Raw genomic sequence first — 25172 nt, 5'->3', positions numbered from 1 at the left:
TATGACGTGCAATTGGCTTTGCTTTGAAGTTATTGTCACGGGTGGTGGAGCTCTGACTGTTGAAGAGATGAGAAAGGTTTGTGTTGTTATTATCATTTTATTCTAGTCTACATTTGCAGAGGCAACTTATTTTGTCCCCTCTTTTGAAGTTATTTGCCCTGCCTCCATCTATTCTGTACTTCTCATACCCCCCATCCCTTTCTCATCCTCTCCCTGCCCCACCACTCAGTCAGTAATGGCATCACTGCTTGATGAAATCTCCTAACGCAAGACGTCCCGGGCTGGTTGTGCCTCTGCCTTCCAGATGAGGTCACGGGTTCCCGTTTTGATGGGATTACATGCGGCTCTGCCCACTAAGAGATTGGACCTGCTCTTTCTGATGCTAATAGAACAAACCAGCCGCCAAGCCACTGTGCTTGTGCATGTCATTGAAACGCAGGACACTGACAAGTCAAACCTCACTGAGATGGAAAGTAATTGTGGTTACTAAAGGGCAAGGGACTTGTTCAATGTATAGTGCAGAGGCTATTTGAAATAAGCATAAACCAGAATATTGCCGCTTCAGAAAGCATTTTCAGAGACTCAACCATAAAATAACATTTAATGCGCCAAAAATTGTAAAACAATAAAAGAATAGAGAGAGAGAGAGAGAGAGAGAGAGAGAGAGAGAGAGAGAGAAAGAGATAGGGAGGGAGAAGCCCTTAGCTGCTCTTATTGTTCTGTTTCAATATTTTTTTTAGTATTGTTTAAGGATCAAGGTCTGTACTACCGGACTGCACTCAGCCAAAAAGGCATTATTGATTTTCCTTCAAGTTCCCATGGAAAATATAAAGTATTTGTCTCCTCCAGCATTTATGGGTCAAGCAACCTGTAATTCTATAGGACCAGCATTTATTTTTTTCTTCGTATTCTAACAACCTGCTTGCCCATACCAATCTGTTGGGTGACTATTGGACTCGAGGTATATTGCCAACAACAATGACATCCATGCTTTTGACAAATGTATTACTTGTAGGAAGTCCTTAGTTATGCTGATAATTACTTAACTATGATTTAAGTTCTTTAGACTGAGGGTTGTTCATTACCACTGCCATTATTGCAATGTTTTTTTCTTTCAAAATGATCATTAGCAGCTTTATTACTGTGCCACTTTTGGCTAATTAATTCATGATAAGTAATGAAAGAGTGACTTGAAATGGGCTGAGCTGGTCAAACACACATGCTCTGGATATTAAAATTAAGCACTTTTCCCAAATTGTTTTTCCTGAGTTGGATGCATGGCAAAAAACCTTTTGTGCAACTCTAATCTCTTCATTTGTCTTCATGTTCATTCATGCATTAGGGGCCAAGTGATACTTGATCCAGTACTTTTTTAGTATTCTAAAGAGGTTGAAGGAAAGCAGGGCCACTATCCATCATGCAGACAGGGGTGTTGCCAGAAAGAGACCTATTTTCAGCCATCTTCACATGGGTCACAGCAACGCACTATATCAACTCTCTTTTTTATAATTGTAGAGAACAGCTATGCCCTGCAGGACAGTGTATGCAGCATCCTTATCTTTCCATACATATACTTGTTATCAGTAAAAATATACAAGTGTGGTTGTGTGGTTGCCATGATGGTGTGAACTGAACATAGAAAATTAGGTAAAGATGATACGTGTATGTACATATGAATGTTGGATTTACAACTGGTTAGGGTTTTAAAAGTGCACGTACGATTTTAAATGGAACAATTTGAGTTTTTGGACAAACAGGCATTAGTGGAAGCTGAAGAGGAAGGAGAAAAAATAAAGAAGATGCAGGAGAAATTGAGTGGCTTAGGGACATCATGGAATAAAACAGAGATTGGTTTGTTTGGCAGCGATGGTGGTTACCCAGTTTGATTGTGAATGCTCCCATTGCTCTCGTCAGCTGCAGTCAGGTGAGGTCGGTCGTTTGTGTGCTAGAGTGTCCTCTGAGCTTCATCACCAGTGACAGCGGGCCACACCATACACTCCATTGATTCTCTGACAGGCCGGATGTATCCTCTTTTGCCGATGTGTGTATGTGTGCCTGCTCATTTTAAGTAATAATAATGTGTGATAGCTAACATGACCTGATCCTGAAATGATAAAGAACTGAACTCTGATATGCTACTAGCGGGTGTAAGCATTGAAATAAAAAAAAAATTCTAAAAGATGCAGTCGATGGAAGTTCCTCACATAACAAGAAGCTACAATGTTTACACGCTTAAGCAAACTTGTTTTTAGAAACCTTACAATACTTAGGATTAATGCAGGATAGCAATGTTATGCAGTAGATATTATTAAACATGACAAAGTGAAAAAAATTGATTTTTTTCCCCCTAATCACAAGTTAACCCCTTGCAATGTGCACCTCAACAATGATCCAGTGTGCAACTGCATTTGGAAAAAGTGAAAAATACAGATTTCTAATAAGCAGTCTTTATGAATCATCCTTAGGAGTACAGGACGTCTTAGGCACCACCGGTGTCAATGGAGGTATTAAAAAATGATCAGTCATTGTGTAAAGGGGTGTGCTCATAACCACAGAAGTCATCCAATGAGCCAAAAGGGATTAGGCGAGTCACCTTGAATCAGCAGTGTCATTTTGCCCAGTAAAATTGCATTATGGGAGCTGGAGCCGGCCCTGTGATTTGTGTCCTCCTGACAAGGCTTCAGTGTTCATTAGAGGCTGTGGTGAACAGCTCCTAGACACACGGGAACCGCATCCACTGGACAGCTCTGACCACACACACACACACACACACACACACACACACACACACTGGACAGCTCTGACCATCTCCAGCATCTCTTGAAATGTTTGATATATTTAAAAGAGGATTTATCTTATTGAACTGACTTCATTCCTCAATCATCTTGAGTGTGTTTTAATAACAGTTGTGTCAGTTATCACAAACTGTTAAAAAAAACAAGTCAGACTGATCCTGTGAAGGCAATGCAATGATGAACTGTGGATTGCAGTATGAACACTTACATGAAACCCTGTTACATAATTTGCAGTGTTATTCTGTGGTCTCCCTCCCATCAGCACTGGCCTACCAAGCTGGGGAAGGGCTTCCCCATCCATGCTGTGAGTGCACACTCACATATGTGCATGGCATGTTTAAGTGTGTGAGGAAGTCTCTCTCTATTTATTTATTTATGTGTGCTTCTTAAAAGTCTGTGTGACCCATTCTGTTAGCTAAACACCTGACCGCACAAACTCAGGGGCCTTGGAGAACAGCGATTGTGTACGTGGGAGTTTCTACTATGTGCCTGTGTCTGAGTGTGCATTTATCTACGTATCCACTCATGACCATTTCTCCTTTCCTCCTTTCTTTGCACGGATTAAATATGACAGTGCCGTTCCGGTTGGATCGGCACTCCCATTATAATAAACCAGCTCTTCATTGGGGGCAAATTGATTTCGGGCAGAGCCTTGTTTATTAGCCTCTGCTCCACAGAGCTGATCATGAGTCAGCAGATTCAGTATCACTGTTTAAATGGCTAACCTCTTCAACACTAAGTCCAACGTAAGAAATACAGAATAAGAAGACCGCTCCTGAAAATGTAATATTCATTTTGAATAAAAACTGAGAGCTATACAAGCATAAGCCTTTTTCCTCACATCACTCCAAATGATTAAAAGACCTGGGAGAATGGTGAGGGAATGATTAAAGAGGGTATGTGCTGTCTGTGGGGTGTCACCTGTTAGTCTGGAATAGTTATGAATGTAGCAGCGAAGAGATGAGTTACAAGCAGTATCTGATGAACATCTCCCTCTTTTCTCTCTGATCCCTCCCTTGTCCTTCCTCCTTCTTGTTCTCTCTCTTTTTTATCTGTATGTCTCGTATACCCTTCCCCCTTCTCTCTCAGCCTGGCCGATGATTGCCACCGTCATTGTGGTTTATCTCCTGTGGTGACTGCAGACTCAAGAGTTTTCTTCCCTGCTGCATCTCGAGACCCACTGATCTCACCATTTCTGCAATTCCCCCGTCAGTGTACGGCACCCCTCTTGCCCCTCTTCCCTCTTTCTTTCTACTTCGAAGTTTCCTCTGAACCCCCGTGAAGACCTACTGGTGGAGCCAGAATGGAGGACACTTACAATAACAGGACTTCCCTGGCTAAGGGGGCCAAGGACATAGTCAAGGAGGCCAAACGGCATGCAACAAAGAAAGTCAGCAAGGTTGTGGACCGTGCCACAGATGAGTACTCATCCCACCACAACTACAACCGATTCCAGGATGAGGAGGACGAAGATGAGGATTTCTACCGGAACCCTCCGAGGCCGGACGGAGAAGGCAACCATGACAACGAGGAGGGCTCCAGCGATGCAACAGAAGGCCACGATGATGAGGATGAGATCTATGAGGGCGAGTACCAGGGGATCCCCTCGGCAGGAGATAGGAAGCAAAAGGAGGGCCAAGTGGCACTGGGGCAACCAACGTCAGATGCAACAAGGGACCGTAAGGGACTGGAGCAGGAGAGACAGGCTGACGAGGAGGAGCTGGCCCAACAGTACGAGCTGATCATCCAGGAGTGTGGTCATGGGAGATTCCAGTGGCAACTGTTCCTGGTGCTCGGGTTGGCTCTCATGTCAGACGGGGTGGAGGTGTTCGTGGTGGGCTTTGTGCTGCCCAGCGCAGAGACAGACATGTGTGTGCCTAACTCCAGCTCGGGATGGCTAGGTAAGGGACCCTTCAAGTGTGTCTGAGTATTGTAGAGTGTGCATGCATCTACATGTGCTAATAGGAAATTATACAATTCCTCCTATACTATTTAAATTGCATCAGTTTGATTCATCTTCATTATTCTAAGTAGTGTTTTCCAATGTCTTGATTCTAGATTATTTCATTCTACTGTACATTGCATTATGGGACAACAAAGTGCCCAAACACTTCATACTTGCAATATATAGATAGTGCTGCAGGGACAACGGGTGCATTTGTAGGCCAACCCTGGTAGTTAACATTGCACTGGTTCCCAAGACAAAAAGCCAATGGGATTTTCCCCCCATTTTTTGTAAGTAATTTCTGTGGCAAACGCTAGTTTACGATACTTGCAATTTTGTTCGGTTTAGATAATCTTCATAAATGAAGACCACTTTTATGGTTTTTGAAGTGCGAATCTTATTGTTGGAGGTAGAAAGCTAACATTGGGCTATAAAGAAACTACTCCACTGTCACATGAGTGTGTATATATACAACAAGGCTATAAAAGCAGATTTATGGGCGTGATCACATTTTGTAGTATCATTTAGACCCTTGTCAGTCAAAATTCCTGAAAGGGCTATTTACCGACCTATTTTATATTGTAGAACAAAAATTGAAATCTCTTAAGCTTGTGTTAAACACAGATTTTATTTCAGGCGTCTAACCATAAACCCATTCAAAGAAAATATTGACTTTGAGACAAGGGCCCAGAAGTGCAAAAATGATGACCCATTTCTGGGTTACTGGACTCATTCCTGCAATACTCTTTTAGAAAGTAACTTTGGTATGGAAAAGGAATGGGTATGCTTACAGGAGCTGAAATAATGAACGGACACTCCACTGTCTTCTTTGGCTCTGGAAGACAAAATAACCCTGATGCTGTCTTACTGATGTCATCATGGCTATGTACATTTGTTTTTAACAGAAAGTCCACGCTGCAAAGTGGTAGTGCAGAATTACAAAGATATGGGTTTGAACTGTGCATTGTGGGAAATGTATTTTTTTTTTATATATATTTTTTACATTAGATATTTTTGTCTTTAGAGTAATAATTTTGTAGAACACGTGGACTAAATCAATGGAGTACAACTTTAATTTACTAATCCATGGGTTTTGATAATTAGTTTTAGGGCTTTGTTACTCCCAAGGAAAGAACCTGATCGCAGGACATTTTCTAAACAGTATGATGGATAACTAAGCAGGATGAGTGGCAAAATATGTTTATGGAGAAGTAGAGCAGTTATTTTTGTGGCAGTCTGACCACCTGCACTTGGATTTTAAAGTTGAAATATTAAAGCATTCTATGTACTGAATTTTCAATTTCAGTTCCACTATCACTGAATAATTCAGAAACAACTACATCCAAATGCAAATAATTTTAGTATGCAAGTATACTCACTTTTGCCAACATGAATATGATGCATATGAAAATCATGGTTTGAATTAGTATTTACCATTCAACTTGGACTAAAGGAAGGGTCGCGCTACTTTCTGTGCAATGCTGTTTGTCTTTAAAGATAAGATTAGTTATGTATGTTCATACTATACTTGTCACACTTTATCATAGTTGTATTTCACATGAGGTGTATCAGTCTCTGTGTCAGCATTAAGAGGGTCGCTAGTATTCCCTGTGTGCTCTGTGTGTTGAGCAGGAGTCCCTGCAGTCCTTATGGCTGCAGGTGTATCATCCATCACGAGAGAGCTGTATACAGGGGCTGACTCACTGTGTCAGTACTAGAGTGGCCAGGACATTAATTCAGGCACACAGCCTTTAGATACTAACTGCCACAGTGAGACATGACAATATATCAACTGCTCCACAACATCTAATGCAAAACTGATACAGCAGGGTTTTAAGAGAGCGGATGTTGTGGCTGAAAGTTTGAACATTTTTGGAAAGCAGTTGGTGAGCATCCAAAATAAGAAATTTAAACACCCTGTCATTCATAAAATTATATTACCATACTTTTTTTGTTTGTTGCTCTATGTAGGGTTGTCACTGTAAAATCCTCTCAAGATGTTGTACCTTCATATTTATGTCTCTTTCCAAGTACCCATGTAAACTCTTTTCTTCCTCTCTAACCAAGCAAAGTCCTGCAGGCATTCACGCTCTACGCTCTGCTTATCCTCCTTCGTGACTCCAACCTCACCCCCTGTCCCCCTCTCCCACCCTCCATTCTTTATGTGCCTCTCTTTTCTTCCCATCCTCCCCCCATTCTCCTCTCCTTTCTCCTACTGATTGCCCTGAGGCTCCTCCCCGTTGAGGTGAACATGATTGGTGTGTGTGTGTGTGAGTTTGTGTGTGTGTATGAGCATAGCCTACATGATTACTATGACCTTGTTGGTATCCATTTAGAGTTTTCCAGAGTAATTACACTTAATTACAGCCAACAAAATTAAGTGAGTTGGTGTTTTACAGGTTCCATGGCAATATTTCATTGCTTTGAAGTGCAGAAATAAACAACAGCCAGTTAAGTCTGTCGACAACAATGCTCTTATTTTGCAGTTACAGCCTTCCAATAACATCTTCATAGTAGTCTGGTGGGGGCAATAAGAATAGCTATTGAGGGCACAGGGGCTAGAATACCCATCAGTGAAAGACCACAGTACAGTTTCAGCAATATTTAATGGGGCTTGGTTGTTTGTTCAAGTTACCCCAATTGGCAGGTTTAGCCTGTGGGAAGCCAGTTAGGGATCAACCGTTGTTGCTGCTGCAGTAGGGACTCCTACTGGTTGGCTGCTAAAAGTTGTTATGATCTTGGATGGAAGATTTTTCCACCTGCGTTAAACCTTAGTGTGCTTACATGTCCTTGAGTAATCAGGTTACAGTCAACTGATTTCAGAAACATCATGTGCTGTATACAAGAAACATGGTTTTGGGATTAGAGAAAAATCTTTTCCCCGGATAGATTGTTTAAGAAAAAGCCTGTTTATTGACCATATATACCATAACCACTTTTATAATCTTCTTTTTGTGACTCCTTGTGTAGTATTCATGTGTGCAAGTTCATGCACTGTTTGCTGTGACAGGAGACCAGTGGGATGAAATGAGAGAGCATCACATGTTGCTTGCCTTCAAAATAATCCCATGAAAAGTTAAAACGGAAGTTAACACAAATATTTAGCCAACAAAATTGGCCTTCACAGCTGGAATTTTGACTATTTGTAAAACTCGTTTGTGTTGTGAGAAAAAACTGTTCACTCTTATCGTACCACTATTACAGTTTAAGTAATTATGTTTCCATAGTAAGGTCAAGGGTAGAGGAGAAACCTCATTACTGACCTGCCATATATACGTGGATTTACAGTAAACATATATCATTAATGCATGTGAACACGTCTTACCAGGCTTCTTGTGTTCATGTTATTATACTGACTGGTAGGTGAAAAGGATTAGATGGTGATTCCATGTGTTTTAGAGGAAGCACCTGGCTGACTTTACAGGCAATGCAGGCTATAAGGTTGAACTAGTCATTCAATAGGAATAATAAACCATCCTATGATCAACAATCCTAATCCCCCAGAAATAGTAACTACCTTAAACTAAATTCATATATTTTGGGGAATTCTAAAAACATTTCAATGGCATAGTTACAAAAATATCCATTTGGTGTTTGGTTAGTTCCACCTGTGTTGGGATCCCTTCATGTTGCATTGTGCAGCTCCATTAATCACTTAACAGGCAGAGAAAGAGGCGAGCTGCACGGACTGAGCAGAGTGTAATGGGATAATGCAGTACGAGAAGGCCTGAATTGGATGGATGACTGAAATGCTGATTACATTAGAAAATTCCGTTGGGTCCTACAAGTATCCCGATCTAGCTGGGATCTTTGATGCCTCATGAGAATGAAGGATAGAGTGTTGTGGTAGGGGGATTTGAAATACTGTAAATATTTTTTGTATGGATGACGTGGGAAGGAAGCAGGAAGGAAAACAAGCACTGTGAGATGCAATATGTTTGATGAACAGGGGAGAGGAGAGGAGGAGAGACAGCTAGGAGTTAGATAGGAGTAATGGGGTGAGAGGTGTGGGTGGATGGGAGTGGAGGGGTGGGAGATTAGTGGTATTCAGTACACCAACAATGTGAGGGAGAGGCTCAGCTATCATCTCAGCCACAACAGACAATGGGAACGCATCGCCCTATCATTACTTATTTGTTCTCTTAGGCTGTCTTTTCTCTGCTGAAAACTCCCCTCATTTCTCTCTCTGACTCGTTCAACTCAGCTCGCCTCGTTTTCATTTTACAATCCATCTCTCCCTCTCTGCCATCGATACTCCCCCCCCTTTCTGGTTTCCGCTCTACTTGATCTTCGTTTCATCCTTGCTCTCCTGTCCTCTGATCTCTTGTACCTTATTTTCTTCTTTCTTGGGCTTCCTTGTGACCCAGCTTCACTCTCCGTCTCCTCTCAAGCTCCGTCTCCACAGTCCCTCTTTTTCTCTTTTCCTTACCCGTTGTTCCCCCTCTTTCTTCCTGTCTGTTTGAACCAGCTGACAGGCTGTGTGGGGCTGCGTGGATCAGGGGCAGCTGAGCATGGCTAAACTGCAGTAAGATTGCAACGTCACTGCAGAGATTACACTACTTGAGTGGTGCAGCTCCACATTGTGTGGGATAAAATGTGTGTGTATATGTGTTTGTACGTGTGTGTGAGTGTGTGTAGGTGTGTGTGAGTGTGGGGATGACAGGACTGACTGTGTGTGTGTATGGACAAAACCTGCTGCCACCAGTAATATCAGCCACAAGTAAACCGTGTCTAACTGCTCTCTCTCATCAGAGGTTCATAGCATCACTATATTTAATGGGAATTATCCACAGTCTTTAATGTGATGATGGTTGTATCATTACTGATGCTGAGTGAGTAATTTTAAAACCTGCACTCTTAGCCCTACAATAGGTTACTTTCATATAGATTTCATTGAAATACTGCCCCCACTGATATGACTTAAATATGACAAAAAGGCTCAATCTCTTTTTCTGCGGAGGTGGCAGAAGGCGGAGGCATGAATCTGATCAAACTGACACGATGTAGTACAAATGTGATTACACGCTGCTCAGTGTAAAGAAGCTGATGACAGTGGAGCAAAGAGGAAACTAAGGCAATTAAATGAGTAGGAAGCACAGAGGAGAAGAGATGGGAACAGGAGTGGAGAAAAGGAGGAGAAATGAGGAAGGGAAGTGAGAAGCGATCCAAGAAATTGGAAAGCAATGGGAGTGGACACAAGCTGAGAGAGAGAGAGAAATGGAGGAAAAGTATGAAAGAGAGGCACAAAAGAGGAGGAGAGCTGAGGGGCAAAAGGAGGAGAGAAAAATAAGATCAAAGTAGCGATGAACAGATTGAGAGAAAGACAGAAACAGAGAGGTGAAGGAAAATATCTGGGAGAGGTACCACAGCGTGGTTGTAGCGCTTACCATGCACGCTGATGTATGATAGTATCTTCATTATGAATAAAACAGGATGGGTGTTTTGCTCGATGCCGAAGCAGTTTGTAGCGCTATGAGCGAAGAGCATCAAAGCATGAAATCAGAGAAGAGGTCGTGATGCAGCTCAGCGCTCCCACGGCTCTCAGGGGGCTCCTCTGGATGTGACAGGACAGAAAACACTGCACCAGGGCCTTCCCCTTCCTCCCCTCTTTCCTCTCATTCTCTCACCCTATCTTGCAATTACTGAACTCTCCTCCCTCATTACCTTTTTCTCTCTTTTGTCACCCCCCTACCCTTCATTGCTTTTGCTCTTTCTCCTGCTGCTCACATATTTCAGCTGCTTGCATTTGTGCTTGCTACTGTATAAATGTACTTTTCTTTTTATCTCCCCTCCTCCATCTAGTTACCCAGTGGCTGGTTTAGCTACCTCAAAAAAAATTGATGTATTTGTAATATTTTAATCTTTAAATTATATTTTCACCTTGGTCTTGTGTGTGTGTGTGTGTGTGTGTGTGTGTGTGTGTGTGTGTGTGTGTGTGTGTGTGTGTGTGTGTGTGTGTGTGTGTGTGTGTGTGTGTGTGTGTGTGATTGTGGCAGTGTTTTACTCTTCATGTCTTATTCCTTGGAATTTGTCTTGTGTTTAGAGTGAGCCTGTGACTTTGCTGAATATTAACTATTCCTGGAGATGTGTTTTGACGTCTCAACGGAGTGTCATGGGGCAAAACCTTTTGCTTCTTCTGACACACTGTCATTTTCTGATGGTGCTCAGAGTCTATATGGGTCATCAAGTCATTCAGCTCTATTTCACACTCTTACAGTGAAACGTCGGCACCAGTTGGCATCCATTCAAGGAGTTTTGTTCCTAACCTGTCTTATCAGTTGTTGAGAAAGTGAACATTTCTCCGTTTCGCATAAAGTACAATAAGTGATCTTCTTCATATGTGGGCCCATAGAGCGAGTAGCAGTAGTGCTTCCTATAACCCCGACTCCCAACCGCTCTCATGCTAACTGATGTGAACAACAGTAAGAAAATATATTAAGGATTTGGCTTTTATTGAATTTTAAAACTTATAGGACTCAATAATTCAAATTAGGCCTATTTAAGGTTTCTTACTGATAAATTGTAACCCAAAAAATTATCAGCTGATTTTTCCCAATGTTAGTCTAAGGGGAAAATATTTTGTGCCCTATGGCATCACATGACGGACCAGGAAGTTGTAATCCCATGGTTTGGCTTCCTTTGTTCCTTGATTAGGAGCCAATAATATCTGAATCATGTGTTCAAAATGAGGGATAACCCACTTCAATAGCTTCATAAACCAAAAAAAACAACAAGCTGTCGCAGTTGTATGCATCAGTTATTAGTGTCCCCTGGAAATAGTTTCTGTTGTGTTCTGAGCTTTCTAAATGCTGCACATGCGTAGTTAAATGTATCTTTTTTCTGTTGTCAAATTGGTGAGGATGTTTCTTGATTTGCTTGCTCTAGTTGCATGTGTTTTATTAATTTGCAGTGTGTTGAGCTCTCAGGCCACTGTACTGAGGGCATCTTCCCAGACAAGTGTATTTTTCTATGCTTTGTGATTTTTGTTGATGTGTAAAAATGTTAATATTATGGTCTGTGAAAAGACTGATAATGCTGACAGTGCGTTAACTTGCAGCAAAACTGAACTGCTAACTACAATTAGTATTCTGATAGAATAGTAGTGTAAAGAATGTCTCGTCAGTGTGTCCGTTCCTGTGAACGGCTTTTCAACCTATGATTTTGCTGCAGTGTAGTAACTGCTTGGTTCGTCTCCAAGAGCTACAGACGATGTGACTGTATCACTATGACTTCACACTGAAGGTGAAGTGTGACTCATAATCAAATTAGAAAGAAATCCCTCAGAAAACATATGTAGCATAATTTACGGACATGACATGTTAATGCCACCCAAATTGCCTTTTGGCCTTTTGTTGATGAGACAGACCTCATAATGTCTGTGTTATTTTGGAATTATATCAACCTTCAGTACACTACTTTCCGCTTTCCTGGTGTGGGCACTGCTGACATCATACCCAGAGATATCGTGCGGAAAGTTGGACAGAACATCAATAAATTAATTACGTAATAGACTGTCCTGTGAGGGATGTACTCCTTTGTCAACAGTTTTATTGCTTTTTTTTAAGGGCATTAAAGTAACATAAATCGAGGTTCTTTTCTCTTCTTTTGTCAGTTTTTTGCTAGTATCTCTAAAAAAACAAAACCATTCATTGTTTGTATGGAAAGCGTAGGGCTAAATGAAAAGGCCTCTGGATGTTTGGATGCATGACAATTAGATGGGTGGCCAGCGGGTGTTTCCCTATGCACCATATATCTAGCCTCTCCTTAATGAAGCAAAAGTGAACTGTGCATAGACTGAAGACTTCCGTTAAATTTAGAATTGAATTTATGGTCCCTTCAGGCGAGTAACTAGATGGCTGCCAAATGTGACAGATAGACGGGGTTTGACCCTTGAAGCGAGAGAGTCAAACAGATATCTGCTCACAGCAGAGCCGAAGAGACCTGATTGCAGACATTACAGAAAGGAAATGCATCTTGCCATTAAGATTATTGTAATGGGATGATCAAAGACTCCCTACGGCCGAGTCATATCTCTCCATATATGACTTCAACTTTCACATTCTCTTCTTTGTGTGTAGAATTATGAATACAAATATCCTCTCTAAGTCAAATTTACGTGTCTGGAACACAAACCTTAAAGAAATATATTTCTAAATGGAGACAAATCCAAGTTGCTCTTTGCATCAGACACTGTATGTCCACAGAGGCTGCTAACCAAACAATGCCTCATACAATGTAGACTAAAGCAGTAATAATAGGCTCCACTCTCCAGAGCAGAATCATGATGATCAGTGAGGGAAATCAATGCTGTTTTGTTGGAGCATTGATCTCGTTTCTGATGAGAGAGATTAAAAGAGAGCAGAGGTCCCTTTTGTAAAGTCACCCCGCATTACTGTTCACATTTGTCTCCCCATTGATCAGAGCCTGTTTTCAGTCTTTTACACACTGTATTTACTTATCAACGTTAGAGTGAGTTACTGGGTCTGAGAGTTTTCAAATAGTGTGTCAGGTTCGTTGTCATCAGTCAGTGAACCAATTTTTTGGATAGCAGGAATACTATAGCTTTGATTTGGAAATTATACCTGTAGCGATCTGTCCTTGTCATATGTATGGGTTTAATATGTAACTTGGGTAATGCATGTGTTTAACTATAAAACATCTTGAGTGATGTTTAGTCTATTTTTTACCCTTTTTAAAAATGGCACGATCATCTATAAGTTTAACATTCTTAATGTCATTCAACATAACTTCCTTGGAGGCGCTATCTTAATGTTGCTCCATATTTTAATTTGACACTTCACCATTTGCCAATGGAGGCACATTTAGAGGACTTCATTCATAAAACTCTCCTTGGCTGAGAGTCTGTGTCTGGTGTCTTTGACTTCTTAGGGGAAGATATTTTCAAAATGTCATTCGACTGCACTTAAATAAGAATGATGTTCTTGGTGAATGGTGATATCATGAAAGTAAAAAACACAAATCTATGAAGGTCATCAGTTCAAACTACGAGCAGGGAGGGAAGTGTCTTTGAGCAAGGCATGATTGTTCTTTGGCTGAAATGCTTTGTTAAGAATAGCAGCAGAGAACTTTTTGGAGATCTCTTTGGAGTGCCAATATGTTAGTATATTAACATGTTAAAGCATCTGTAATCAATGTTTTCCTACTAACCATAGATGTATGACCATTTGTATATGTGAAAGGGGTTACTTGTAGTTACAAGCCCACAGACTCTGCAGTTCCCCTCGCTCTACGGCTTTTTTTGTAGCGTCTAATTGGTCATTGTATAATTTTGCTGTTTAGGTTCATTCACATTGTTTTTGATCACAGTGGACAGCTGTGTAAAGCTAAAAAAAACACTGTACACTGTCCTCTCAGCCCTAAACAGCAGACAGACAACATTATAAACTAGCTGGTGAACACAGTTAACACAACTAGCAGCTAAAGAGCCAAGTATTTTCCTCAGAAGTTAGTGGAGACATAATTAGAGCTAAAAGGAGAGTGAATATAGGACATGTGTCAGGTGGCCACTAGTGAAACAACTCCAAATGATGCTCTGTATCTGCTGTATGTGGACATAGGCAACTGTTTGCTAAGTGAAGTTTGTTGAGTTGATAATATTTCAATGCTGTGTTCACAGCTTGTTTCCACTGCTCCACTAAAACATCTATTACTGCAGGTTTGTGTGGATAATCTAGCAAATCATTTGTGAAAAAAAGATGACCACTTTGTTCCCTTGAAGATGAAACCTGATGAGAGGACTAAAACCATCTCCATTAAGTGACCAATGAGATAATCTTCCAAAATGTTGGTGTAGTCAGAGATAGCAAAACATACAACCTCATACAAACATATGCACATGTGAGATGTGAGGTAATGCATTGTATATTATTGTGAACAAATATCAGACCCTTCTCTCCCCTTCTCTTTACAGGCAGTGTTGTTTACTTGGGGATGATGGTTGGAGCGTTTTTCTGGGGAGGCATGTCGGACAAAGTGGGCCGCAGACAGTGCCTCCTCATTTGCATGTCCACAAACGGCTTCTTCGCCTTCCTGTCATCTTTTGTCCAGGGATACGGCCTCTTCCTCCTTTGCCGTCTCTTCGCAGGCTTTGGGTAAGTCTGGTAAAGTCGTGGTCATTTCGGGGACTGTCAAGGATGGCAAGCAGTCAGTATAAATGATTTGTGAAAAGTCAAGTCACTACGGCACCTGAAAATCTCCTTCTTTGGCAACAAAATGGTCATACTATCTGATTATCTATAGCCTATGTCAAAAGTCAAGGTTTTCATCTGGGCTAAATCAGTGAGAATAAACAATCCATCTATGTGAGGCAAAATCTATTTTAGGAATGTTTCTGAAGGTCTCTGTTTTTCCTTATTATTACTCCCTTTGTTTACTTCCACTGAATAATTGTTGAAATTGTTGAAAAGAGATAAAATAAATTTCCCGTAATGATTGCTTAAAGCTGTCTTCTCTGCTGCTGCAGAGAAAGTTTTTACCATAGAGGGTTTAAATATATCTGTCCCTCTAAATATAATTGTCTCCTACTGCTGCAATTCAGAGCAGTGTAACCTATTGACAGCCAGTGTCTAAGATGTTATTGCCAGTGACATTCTAACTCTTAAATATCTCTCTTTAATATGTATTCTTGCAATCTTACAAGATTTTAAAATAAGAGTGTGTTTGAAAGTTTGTGAAAAATGAAAACTCTATCAGAGACAGATTGTGTGCGAGCTTCTTACATAACATGGTGTAGAGGGTGATTATTACATCCTCTTCTTTGTCAGTGTAACTGTTCCTTTAAGAGCTAATTCCGTAATTGCCTCTGCACCACTCTCCCCAGAGACATCCAGAGTAATTGAAAAGGCTGTCCAAGATGCCAATGTGACCTGTGCCTCTGAATTATGAGGAACTGGCACAGAGCTTTTTTTATATTAAGTTTGTGGGAAAAATATGCTAAGTTGTGCTTTTTTTTCTTACATGGTCTCCCTTGATGTATTAGTGATGAACCTGCGGTTGAATGAAAAACAGTCCAAAAGTCACTTAAAATAAAATCTTTTAGAATGTTTTTAAAAGAAAGTATTTCAGAATGTTACCATTAAATTAAATTACAATCTCTTTGGCAATGTTTGACTTGCTTTTTTGCCCCGAAAGGAAGAAAACAGGCCACAAACTGAGGGATTATGATGTAAAAGCAATTATGGATGCAACTACGTGAAATATGTTTTAACATAAGGATATATAAAGTTAGGTTTCTGTCCTGGTTTCTGCCTCTGTCCCACTAACTTTCCCATTATCTCTGGTTCTTACAGGATAGGAGGTGCTGTGCCCATTGTTTTCTCCTTCTTTGCAGAGGTGTTGTCCAGGGAGAAAAGAGGAGAACACCTCAGCTGGTTGTGTATGTTTTGGATGATTGGAGAGATCTATGCATCTGCTATGGCTTGGGCCATCATACCACACTATGGTGAGTTTATCATTTAGAAAATATATTCTATTGTACACCCATCTTGGGATTGTGATTCCTAGAGAGAAAAGGCCAATTCTGAGTTGTATACAAGTTATATCCATTGAAGGCTGTAACAAGATTAATTATTGCAGCTTGGCAATGTGACTTTATGCTTAGCTCCTGACTACAGGTTACACAACTGTAAGGCTTCCTTGTGGCTGTAGGTTAATTTGCTAGTTTTCCCTGCCATGGGAATCAATCACCTAATAGCTCTGAGTGCCTGCGGTCTGCGAGAGGCAGAGGTTAAGAGATTAAAGTACGCATGGATCCCATAGAGCATAAGCAAGCTGATAGGGTGAGGGTGGGCCTGTGGGGGAGAGAAGCTGTGATTTATGACAATACCACATTAAGTAGCAGCTGCACTCACAGAAACAAAAAGAAGGGAACGAGCTTTCTTCCTCTTCTCTTCTTCTATTCATATATTTCACTATCACCCTTTTATTTTTAACCTCCTGTCCCTTCCTATTACTGCCTCCCCAACCCGGTCCTCATGTTTTGTACTCACCCCATCTCTCTGTCTAACTCTGTCCTTCCTTTTATTACCTCTCCTCTCTCTGTTCTCTGTCTCCGCAAAGTGTTCTTCTTGATCAAGCATAATTAGGTTTTTCTCCTTGCTCTAATAGGACAAAGCTACAGCTAGAGGTGATTTATGGCCAGACCATGCTATAGCCACCCTGTGACGTCATTGAGGGCGAGACAGTGTGTGTGTGTGTGTGTGTGTGTGTGTGTGTGTGTGTGTGTGTGTGTGTGTGTGTGTGTGTGTGTGTGTGTGTGTGTGTGTGTGTGTGTGTGTGTGTTGCTGTAAGTGGCATGGATGAGGTTTTACTGGGCTGCAGCCACATATAGGTCTTCTAGAAGGGAAATTGCAGACAATAACATCTGACATTGCAAGAGGTCATCTGGGTTAACACATAAACATAAACGATGTCTCAGTTTTCTTACATGTCACTGACAAAGAAACAGACACACAAGCACAAAGCGGACATGGCTGTAGAGAGAAACACCGGTGAAGGACTCATAAAACCCTCTGAAACCCGAACGAGTCTTAACAAGAAAACTCTGCTGTCAGATCTGCTGATATCCTATTGAAGGGATGGTAGTGGCCTTACTTTACTCTTATTCTCTCTGACACTCACTACCACTCTGCGTCTCTTTCTCTCAGAGGGAACTACGTGTCTTGCATACATACTCCAGCGCTCACCAGTGGACTTTATGTTTTCCCTAAGTGCTGCAGTGGCTGCAACCAATAGCACTACGATATGTTGGCCAAAGTGCCTCCTGCAGAGATACCTTTATGTGTTTGAACGTAGACGGAGAGGTATCAGTGATGGGTTATGATACAAGTGCCTCACCACTGGTGTTTAATACACCATTAGGGCGCTCATTTATCTTCTCCACTCGCTGATTCCTAATGTCTCCCCAAAGCCCCCTGCCAGACTCACAGCTGGGGCCCTGAAGGCAGGGGAGTTTGAGGAGTTTACTTGCTGCCAAGAAAGCCCACCACATGAGAGTAACCTCAATAGACACTGTTCAGATCTATCTATCTATCTATCTATCTATCTATCTATCTATCTATCTATCTATCTATCTATCTATCTATCTATCTATCTATCTATCTATCTATCTATCTATCTATCTATCTATCTATCTATCTATCTATCTATCTATCTATCTATCTATCTATCTATCTATCTATCTATCTAGGCCTGGGAGTAGAGTAGCACTGCTGAGTCAGTCATCCATAGACTTAGTCAATTATGTACATAATCCCTGTAATGAGATTTCCAATGGCATGGTGAAACAGTAACCCTGAGGGGCAGGAAGCCACGCTTCATTTTTGTAGAAAAAGGCAATCACTGCTGAATAACTCCTTCCCTTTCTTTCTCTGTTACTCTGTCTCTTTCTGTGTCTTTCTCTCTTAACTTCTCTCTCACTCTGAGTCACTCCAGACGTACACACACACTCAACTACACACACACGGAGAGAGACGGAAACAAATAAAAAGACTTAGAGAAAGCAGGAATACACACAGGCGGGACGTCGTCTACAAAAGTAATTACTTCTACTGCCCAACAAAAGACACTTTGAGAGTGGTGGTCATTGCTTATTTCCTTTTGCAGTTTTTGTTCGGTGTTTCCTTTTTATTTTCACAGATTTTACTGCTTTTTACTGAGACTTTTTCATCTCTCTGGTCACATCTAGGATGCATTTATACCACTTATATGACGCCCACCCCCTTTGAAAATAGTTGTTTTTAGCAGTTGATACGCATTGCTTTGAAAGCTGGATTTTAATATGCTGTGAGATTAATTCCAAGTAGCTTTTTTCTGGCATAACCATCAGCATTAACCCCCTCCCCACCCCCTGACTCCCCTCCTACGCCTGTTGATGGATAATAGTGCTATTCCCTATGGAGTGGCATCTCCATGAGGCACGATCTGTAGAGAAACGTGGGAGGTCACGACTGACACAGCAACCCCTTGCTGTGCTTATTTCCCAAAAAATAAATAAAAATGAACTCAATGAGAGCACAGAAACCGATTTGATCGTGGTATTACACTTAAGTTATTCTGAGTTACAATCACAAGCATTCCTTATGTAACTTTTTACAAACGGCACCCAATAAACGCAATAATATACATATTTGGAGAGAATACATTTCCTCCCACAAATATGAATCACGTCAGTACTTTGAATTTAAGACCCTCTTTAAGGAAAAAGAAAGAACCATGAATATGGTTGTTTGTGTGTTTGTGCAGCTCACAACAACAGATACAATTTAAGTCTTTATTAAATCTAACTCTAAATTGTCTTTATGTAATATTCAGTTATCCTTCCTCCACTGAATGGTTTACAAAATAATTTAGTGTCTTTTTGCCTAAAGAAAAGGAAAATGTATGGAGTATTATTTTGCCTGTATATTTACTTATGTGCATGTGTGGGTGGGAGTTTGGCATTACGGCAGCATGTTAGCCGTGTCAGTTTCATCTGCATATGGTAATTCATGTGATTAATTTTTGTGCTTTTTTGTGTAGATGTGTATATGTGTGCATCACCCCATTTTGTGAGGGTGTTAAAGTCTCTGCATGTGTGTATATGTGTGTGTGCGTGTGTTCATGTTACAATGATTAATGAGTCTGGGAGAGTGCCTGCGGGCTGAGATCAGGTGCAACAAGATTTAACTCAGAAGAAAACACTCAATTCCTTTCCTACACATTCAATTAACCCGTCCCTGTGCGCTCCTCCCAGTGCCCTCTGCAGAGCCATTCATCTCTGGTCTCACACACCCCTCTGCTCCAGCAGCCGAGTGCTCTCATTTAAGAGCCATTTTTTATTTACAGCCCCTTTGTGTTCACAGTACGGGTTTCACACATTTCACAATACGAATCAGCAACTCAGATCAAGTGGCCCCATCTGATGAGGATATACAGTACACAACACTTAATATTATTCAGTCACTGACTGATCCTCAAAGCAACGAGACTTAAACTATCATATTTTTCTTTAATGTGTCCCTTTGAGCTGAACGCTGCTTAAAAAGCCGCTTGCTGCCTTCAAATGATGCACTTTTGCATGAGTGTATAGATTGTCAATTGCCAATTGTAGTCTGGTCTGACAACCAAGCATGACAAGTAGGGTTAACAGGGATTTTGTTTGAAGAAAAACAAATATTTTCAGTATCACTTGAATGTTTTACAGTATAGTAAAGCACCAACTTATATCAACATATATCCTTTCTGCAAAAAAAAGTGAATACCATATAAGAGACGGAGCAAATAATGTAAATGAAAAAGTCTGACTTTTAACTCTGAATAATAAATTAGACAAACACGTAGAAAATAGTGCGGTATATGTTGCAGTAAAACAAATTAGCAGCATTTGTTAGCTTAAAAAAAAGTCTTGCTTTGTGAGTGTTCAGATTAACATGAGACAATTATCAGTAGAGAATCATTACAATATTCCTAATACGGATAAGCCGTGTTAATAGAAAACACCATTCAATGGGAATACGTCAGACATATGCAACATATTATTCATAGTGTTTTGACATCCATCATAATGTTACCCACTACTGGAACATTGTTTGCAAGCAGTGTAAATGCAGCACTAGTCATGTTTTCACCAAGTATTTGAATGCATTTACTTCTTATTCTGCCATGCCATCCATCTGATTGTCATTGGTGTTGTTTGCCACCGTCTACAGGTTGGAGTTTCAGTATGGGTTCAGCGTACCAGTTTCACAGCTGGAGGGTGTTCGTTGTTGTCTGTGCCCTGCCCTGTGTGTGTGCCGTGGTGGCACTTACCTTCATGCCCGAAAGTCCCAGGTTCTACCTTGAGGTAATGCTTATTTCCCTAATAATTGATTTATAAACTAACAGTTTTGATCCCCCATGAATCAGCAATCTTCAGGAATGCTGTCTCATGGCGCTGTGTCATTGTCACCCACTGTCCTTGCTTATCAGTTTTTACAACTCTAGAACAATACATCAGGCAAATTGAGAGTACTTGGACATTTCCCAACAGATGTTTAATCAGACCAAACAGCATGAGTCATCTAAAACTCTTGGAGGAGGCCTTATATGTGTCTGCAAAAAAGAAGCTTTGTGACAGTCGGTTGCTGCAGCAGGATAATTACCCTTTGAAGTAAAATGAGTCACCGTTGTCGTGACTTTCATCATTTGGTCCCATCTTGGAAAAATCAAAAGAATATATTCATGTACAGTTTATACGATTGTGGATGTGTTGCTGTCCATGAGTAAGCGAGACCAGTGCTGATCCCATGAATTTATTTGGTCTCTTTCGCTCACTCTTACCTCCTGTCAGGTGGGGAAGCACGATGAAGCCTGGATGATCCTCAAACAGATCCACGACACCAACATGAGAGCGCGTGGGCAACCGGAGAAAGTCTTCACCGTGAGTGTTTGTTTCTGCTGTGTGCTGTCTTGGCTGGGTTTCCTGACGCTTAAGGAAGCAAAGAGGCTTATATTCTGCCACCGCTGGGACAGGTTTTAACGCTTTCACATTCCAGGATCATATCTGAATTATGAAGGTTCTGAAAGCTGTTTTGTGTCGTTCAGGCTTATTTGATTCGTGAGCTGCACTTGTGGGAAAGCCTCTTAGTCAACACGTTTCTTGGATTGATCATGTACTGTAGTACACACTGTTTGAATTCATTTTTATCACAGCTATCATATGCTTTTAATCTTGTGTGACACTTAAGATAACCAAATACAAAAATATGTGAAAAACCATAATACATGTAACTTTATGATATTGCTTATGAAATGACAGTGATGTCAAGCAATGAATGTTGAATGCACATATTATATAGAGATTGTCATATTATTTCTTGATTACTTTCTCAGGTAAACAGGATCAAGATCCCCAAACAACTGGATGAACTGGTGGAAATGGAGTCAGAGTCTGGCAATCCAGTTTCTAAGTGTTTCTTTAGGATAAAGAATGAAATACATGAGGTAAATACTTGTCTTTTTATTTAAGTGCAGCAAAAAGCTACCTTTTTGCTAACCAGTCATTTTCTTTCTAATTACGAATTTCTGTCCACTGCTTAAATCCCAAATTTGCCTTTGATCACATGGATTGTAAATAGTCTGTTCTCTCTCTTTAGATCTATCTGAATCTCATGAAGTGCTTCAACTACCCTATGCGAGAAAACATGATGCGACTAGCTATAGTGTGGTTCACACTGTCATTCGGGTGAGCTTCCTCCTGATGTCGTTGTGCCATAGAAAAATCAGACAAGTCTAATGTTTCTGGTCAGACAATAGCACAAGGCGATCAGGCTTGTGGACAAATTACATTTCTGTCCTCTTGGTTTCTCTGCAGTGCAGAAGTTGCATGGCCTCAAAATCAATTACAGGGGATCAATACTAGTCCATTGGTGTCCCAGGGGGAGAAGAAATAGGAGTGAAAGCAATCAGAGTAAAAAAAAAAGCGTAAAAAAAATAAAAGTCTTTAAAATCAAACCAAAACCACAAGTATCTACTTTTGTGTCTGACTGCACATGTAAAAGTGTATCTGTCAATTTTGTGTATTGTGATCCTAATAAAACTAAATCCATCTGGTTGCAGGTATTATGGCCTGTCAGTCTGGTTCCCTGATGTCATCAAACACCTTCAGGCAGATGACTATGCATCCAAAGTGAAGCTACACAACAATGAACGCATTGAAGACTTCACCTTCAACTTCACCCTGGAGAACCAGATACATAAAAACGGGCTCTTCATCAACGACCGGTAGGACAAGTCAACTTACTAGGAGGCTTTGTGGATGGATGGATTGACTATCATACAGTGATAAAATATTAAAAGCAGAATGTAACTGTGCTTTTTCAGATTCATCAGTATGAAGCTGAGGTCCGTCACATTCATTGACTCTACCTTCCGTAACTGCCACTTTGATGATGTGACATCGGTGGGCTCCTTCTTCCGTAATTGTACTTTCATTGATGCTTTCTTCTTTAACACAGGTGAGATACAAGGATTCCTAAACTCTTACCTTGAGTGTTATATTTTGTCATTTCTGATATAGAGAGTCATCAGGTATAATCTTGTCATGATTTTTTTTTTTCATTTATAGTTTTTACTGAGAGTATTTCAAAAAATTAATTTAGTTTTTACACCATAGACCTTTATCATCATTACTCTTTCATATATTATTGCAAATATAAGAAAAGTACGAAGAAAAAAACAAAAATATAACATTAAATAACTGCATTAAAAGCATACACTACAGAAGAAAATAAAAGAAACACAAGGTAAGAGGATGTTGGGAACAGTTTGGAATACAACTTAACAGCACAGAAACCATCACATTTGTTGATTTCCTTAAGATGGTAGGGGGATTATTAAGCCTCTTATTTACACCCTAAAAGATTGTAAAATGAAATAGACAGATTCAATGACACTAAATTATTGTATCCACTTAACCCAATATGAATTAAATCTTGCATCTTTAAAGAAAAGGTCAATGTATCCATCGCATAGATATCCTTCATAATTTCAATATTGTATTTTAATAAAGGGGGTTCAGGCTGTGACAACTTTTTTTGTTGTTATGGTTAAAGTTTCATACTTGTGAAAAAGACAATTTTCAAACAGCTTTGAGACAAGACAACAACATACGGCATTGTGATTGTCACTCTTTCTTGTATTCTTTGGGCAGACATTGATGAATCCAAGTTGATAGATGGCACAGAGTTGATCAACAGCACATTCACCCACAACAAGAAAGGATGCCAGATGACGTTTGATGATGACTACAGTGCCTACTGGGTATACTTCATCAACTTCCTGGGGACCCTGGCTGTTCTGCCCGGCAACATTGTTTCTGCCCTTCTCATGGACAAAATTGGGCGTCTGTCCATGTTAGGTAAGAATGGAGGACAAGAGGGAGGTTCATGTCTGTGTGTGCACTTAAGTAATTGGTTTTCACATTGACAGTAGGATGATTCACAGTATGGCTGTGGCATTCATCACTGAGTATGAGAGGCGATTATGTTCAGGCCCTATAATTCAGTTGAACATTTGTCAAATGAATGTCACTTGTACTAACTCTTGCTCTGTGTGTGTTTGTATGTACATCAGGTGGCTCCATGGTCCTCTCAGGCATCAGCTGTTTCTTTTTGTGGTTCGGCACCAGTGAGTCCATGATGATTTTTATGTTGTGCCTTTACAACGGTCTGAGCATCTCTGCCTGGAATTCCCTGGATGTGGTCACGACTGAGTCATTCCCTACTGCCAGGAGGTGAGAAAGCAATCAATGGATGAGTACATACTGGCTTACATAGTTGTGTGACTTATTAATGGATCTACATATAGTGGACAGAGATACACATAAAACACAGGGGTAATTCATTCAACTCTAACACATTTCTCTCTCCTCACTTTTTACCTCCTCCTGTCCCCGATTCTTATCCCACCAGAGGAACAGGCTTTGGGTTCTGCAACGCTCTGTGTAAGCTGGCTGCAGTCATGGGGAACCTGATTTTTGGCTCTCTTGTTGGCATCACAAAGGCCATCCCAATCCTCATGGCCTCGTCTGTGCTCGTCGGGGGAGGCCTGGTTGCACTCCGGCTGCCTGACACCAGGTCGAATGTCCTTATGTAACACCAGCTCGGCATTCATCATCTGGGATAAAACCTGGATAAAACCTGGGTGAACTTGAGAGGAAACCTAGGGAGAGTTGAGCAAGGAGTGCAAATGGCTTGGTTCACACATATCATAATCACATTTCGCTAATGTACCTTAGGTAAAGCTGGATAGTAACCCACCTTTCTCACACAGTGTGTTTTAAATGTATCATGCAAATCCAAATCATTAGATTCCTCGTTATTCAATAATAAGCTCAGCCTTTTTGTGAATGTACTGTCTGGAAATCTCACATGACAGAGCTGAGAGTTTGCACATGTTTTGGTATTGAGGTTTTAGTAGAGTTTTGTTCAGTGACTGGTTGCCCTTTCCAACTGCAGCCATAACTTTGAGTGGAGTCACTGCATAGTTAAAGCTCTAGGCTTTTCATTTTGATACAGTCTTATTAAGACAAGCCAGATGGTGAGAAAAGTGAAAAACAAGCTGTAATGAGCTCAGCCAACCTTCTGCGTAATAACGTAGGGAATAGATGATCAGACAGAGAGGACATACGACACAGCTGCATGACAGCTGGCTTACCCAAAAGACTCGCGTACACAGGACATGTTGAAGACAGTTTGCAGAAAGGAAACATAAATATCAACACCTAAACAATCACACATAGATAAACTTAATGTGCAAATACATGCCTTGAAATAGACTGGTACTCACGTCTACCTACACTTATTTTCGAGACTTGCACCATACTGGACACAATGCTATATTTTGCTTGACATGCAGTTTGTTCAGACATCTTCAACCTTTTCAACATAGATAAT

The 25172-nt window shown here is 40.7% G+C and overlaps 1 protein-coding gene across 2 annotated transcripts; it reads left to right on the top strand.

The window, feature by feature from the left end:
• Positions 1-4098: 4098 nt before the first annotated feature.
• Positions 4099-24372, top strand: sv2ca (synaptic vesicle glycoprotein 2Ca). Of its 2 annotated transcripts, XM_054611438.1 has the most exons (12): positions 4099-4696; positions 14672-14852; positions 16050-16201; positions 20448-20581; positions 21068-21157; positions 21610-21720; positions 21873-21961; positions 22336-22500; positions 22600-22733; positions 23429-23635; positions 23851-24010; positions 24189-24372. In XM_054611438.1, the coding sequence occupies exons 1-12, from the start codon at positions 4099-4101 to the stop codon at positions 24370-24372; spliced, it is 2205 nt and encodes a 734-aa protein (XP_054467413.1). The 2 variants fall into 2 exon arrangements, with proteins under 2 accessions (XP_054467413.1, XP_054467414.1); XM_054611439.1 differs by lacking the exon at positions 23429-23635.
• The last annotated feature ends 800 nt before the right edge of the window (positions 24373-25172 follow it).

This window comes from Anoplopoma fimbria, chromosome 13 (assembly GCF_027596085.1).
Source record: "Anoplopoma fimbria isolate UVic2021 breed Golden Eagle Sablefish chromosome 13, Afim_UVic_2022, whole genome shotgun sequence".
NCBI classification, from domain to species: Eukaryota; Metazoa; Chordata; class Actinopteri; order Perciformes; family Anoplopomatidae; genus Anoplopoma; species Anoplopoma fimbria.
Note: the sequence above shows the minus strand (reverse complement) of the source record. Positions and strands in the feature narration are given on the sequence as shown.

Excerpts from the sequence above, each read along its gene's own strand:
- sv2ca (XM_054611438.1), top strand. The coding sequence starts at position 4,099 with ATGGAGGACACTTACAATAACAGGACTTCCCTGGCTAAGGGGGCCAAG. Across the intron at positions 4,697-14,671 it reads CTCCAGCTCGGGATGGCTAG|GCAGTGTTGTTTACTTGGGG; the intron begins GTAAGGGACCCT and ends TTCTCTTTACAG. Across the intron at positions 14,853-16,049 it reads CGTCTCTTCGCAGGCTTTGG|GATAGGAGGTGCTGTGCCCA; the intron begins GTAAGTCTGGTA and ends TGGTTCTTACAG.